This window comes from Budorcas taxicolor, chromosome 13, assembly GCF_023091745.1.
Source record: "Budorcas taxicolor isolate Tak-1 chromosome 13, Takin1.1, whole genome shotgun sequence".
NCBI classification, from domain to species: Eukaryota; Metazoa; Chordata; class Mammalia; order Artiodactyla; family Bovidae; genus Budorcas; species Budorcas taxicolor.
The window spans coordinates 54,239,559-54,242,669 of NC_068922.1; the positions used below are offsets into that span (position 1 = coordinate 54,239,559).

Below are 3,111 nucleotides of genomic sequence, written 5' to 3' on the forward strand. Positions count from 1 at the left end.
ACCCTCCCCCTTAACCCCACCCCCAGCCCTGAGGCCCAGAGGCAGGAGGCCCTCAGCTCCCATCAGACCCCACCACTCGCATGGGCCCGGGGGCATCAGTGGAGCTGGCCCACCTCTGCTTACAACCCCTTTCACCCTGAACAGCTCTGCCAGGCCGGGAGGGACGCCCAGAAGGAAGCGTCCCAAATCCCCTGAGGGCTGCGGTGCCGCGGTCTGCAGAAAGCGTTTCCCTGAGCTCCTTCTGGGTGGCCTCTGTCCTCCCAGCAAAGACGGAACTCCCCACCAGGACCAGCCACGCGGGCCTCTGCCCCCACCCCCACTCTCGCCCTCTGCCGCCCCTCCAACAGCCTAGATGCGCCCTGCCCCTCAGGGTGCTTCCCCACCCCAGCTGCTGGGCGTCCCCCACTCGCTCTCCAGACTTCAGCCCAGGAGGCAGTGCAGGGGCTTCTTGGAAAAGGCCTCCCCCAGACCCTCCTGGTCCTTCATGCGCAGCCGGACATGCAGGTAGGTGAGACCTCCTCTCCTAAACATCAGCCCCAGGTTCCCTCCCCTCATCCGGGCGCCCAGAGAGCCGGTCTCTGATGTTCCCACGACAGATGATCCACGTGTTTGCGCCTGTCTCCTCGAACACTCCCATCCAGCACCGAAGTCCTGGAGAGCCAGCAGGCCCTGGAAGGGGCGCTGGGAGCGCCCAGTTTGCCCTTCGGGTTACCTGGCTGTGCGGTACTACTAGGACGCCCACCCGGGAGGAGCGCCCCAGGCGTACGCCCGGCACCTGATGCGGACTCGGCTGGTCGATCTCCGTGGTGTTCTGCGCGCTCCCTGCTCTGATCCCTGCCTGCGCGACGCCGGACGTAGGTCCTGCAAATGGCACAGAAGAAGAGGAGTCGGACTGAGACGGGTGCCCACGAGGGACAGGAGGGTACAGCGGCTGCACCCCCCGGGGCGGCAGGAGGCAGCGCGGAGAAGCGGGAACAGCGCTCCTAGGCCCCACCGTGTCCACCACTGTCTCCAACCAGATCCCCGGCTCCCTCATCCCGGCGGCTCCCCCACCCTTGGCCGTCGGTCTGCGCCGCCTAAGCGGCCGGGCTCCGGAAAGAGGCGGTCACCAGGTCCCCTCTGATTGGACGGCTGCGAAGTCCCAGCGGGCGCCTCCGCACCTTAAAGGGGGAGTGGCGGCGCGAGAGGGAGGTAAAGCGCTCCCCAGCCCAGCTCAGCGCGCGGCGGCGAGAGGTGGGGGTGGGGTGGGGGGCGGCAGGAGAGAAAGAGACGGAATAGGAGGGGGAGGGGAGACGGGGGAGGGGAGGAGACCAGGAGGCGGGGCCGAGGCCCTGGGAGGCTCGGGGACTGACTGACTGCCGGACGGACGTGCGAGCCGGGAACCGGACCGAGGCAGCGCCAGCGGCCAGCGCGAGCGCGGACCCTGGGGCGGCACGGCCTGGGCCGTAGGAGCACCTGCCCGCCCGGCGGGCCCTCGGGCCCAGAGGCGCGGCCATGGCAGAGCTCAAGTCGCTGTCGGGGGACGCGTACCTGGAGCTGAGCCGCGGCTACGCGGCGGCGGGCCTCGCCTACGGGCCGGCCCGGGGGCCCGAGGCGGCCCGCTGCTACGGCATGCCGGGCACGGGAGGTGACCTCCCCGCGGCGTCCGCGCCCCGAGCCCCGGCCGCGGCAGCCGAGAGCAGCGGCGAGCAGAGCGGGGACGAGGACGACGCCTTCGAGCGGCGGAGGCGGCGGCGCGGGCCGGGGAGCGCGGCGGACGGACGGCGGCGGCCCCGGGAGCAGCGGTCGCTGCGGCTGAGCATCAACGCCCGGGAGCGCCGGCGGATGCACGACCTGAACGATGCCCTGGACGGTCTGCGCGCGGTGATCCCCTACGCGCACAGCCCGTCGGTGCGCAAGCTCTCCAAGATCGCCACGCTGCTGCTCGCCAAGAATTACATCCTCATGCAGGCGCAGGCCCTGGACGAGATGCGGCGCCTCGTGGCCTACCTCAACCACGGCCAGGGGTTGGCCGCGCCGGTGGCCGCCGCGCCCTTGACGCCCTTCGGCCAGGCTGCAGTGTACCCCTTCTCTGCCAGCGCCGCGCTGCCCTGTCCAGACAAGTGCGCCGCCTTCTCCGGGACGCCCTCGGCGCTTTGCAAACACTGTAACGAGAAGCCCTAAGGGCCCTGGGCCGTCCCTCCTTCCGCACGCGTCCTTCATTTTACCTTTCCCCCATGACTGCCACCCTCCCCCACTGGACTGCGCTCACGGGGAGCAGACGGCCGCACCTCGCTTCCAGCCCTTATGCGCTGAGCAGTTGGGCCGGCGGAACAGAAGAGCAAAGCCCAGCCGGGAGTGGGACTGAACCGGACAACGGGGTGCTGGAATCCAGGTCCTAGAGCGTACAGCGCCCCTGGGCACTCTCCGGACGTCGCCAGCCATCCGATCCTGAACAGGACGGGGCTGACCAACCGTGTTTGTCTGGGCGCCACCGCTCAGCCTCAAAAAGAAACCCGGGGTTGCAGTGGGAACAGGGGTTGGCGCTATCCCCGCGCGGGTGATCCTCCCCAGAGCCACCTAGGGGCTCGCAGAGCGCAGGGAAGGAGGGTAGCCCGGGTCCCGGCCCTCTCAGGGCGCGTATTTGGCCTGCGTCGGCCGTCTTGCCAACCACAAGGCCGCGCTCTGGGTGGGCGTGTTCCGCCTCCGCCGGCTCCATGACCCCCTCCCCGTGCCGCAGGAGCGGAACTGCGGGATGAGCCCCAACCCGGTCCCGCAACTGTGGTTGCAAGGAAGCTAGACCGCGGACGCAAGAAGACCCCGATTAGTAGCTTTTCGCCTTTCCCGTCTGTTACGTTTCTTTTCTAGCCTGCCTGGAGATGCTGACTTCTGGGTGAGCGGACGTTGACGCCGGCTGCTTCCCATTGTCCCTAAGCAGCCCCTGGACTCGCCAGCCACCACCTCCCTGGTGCGGCCCTGGTGAAGCTTTATGGAGACTGAGATGCGCCCTCTGCTTAAAGGCGGCTGCATGGAGGAGGGCTCCTGGGGTGTCAGGGGAGGGCCTAGTTTAGCCCTGGTGACAGGCCAAGGCCCCTCTCCACCGACCCCGCACAATTCTGGGAGAGGTGACCC

The 3,111-nt window shown here is 69.0% G+C and overlaps 1 protein-coding gene across 1 annotated transcript; it reads left to right on the forward strand.

Annotated features, from left to right (window-relative positions):
• The first annotated feature begins 1,491 nt into the window (after positions 1-1,491).
• Positions 1,492-2,163, forward strand: BHLHE23 (basic helix-loop-helix family member e23). The gene has a single exon (XM_052651387.1). The coding sequence runs from the start codon at positions 1,495-1,497 to the stop codon at positions 2,161-2,163; it is 669 nt and encodes a 222-aa protein (XP_052507347.1). The 5' UTR covers positions 1,492-1,494.
• Positions 2,164-3,111: the final 948 nt, after the last annotated feature.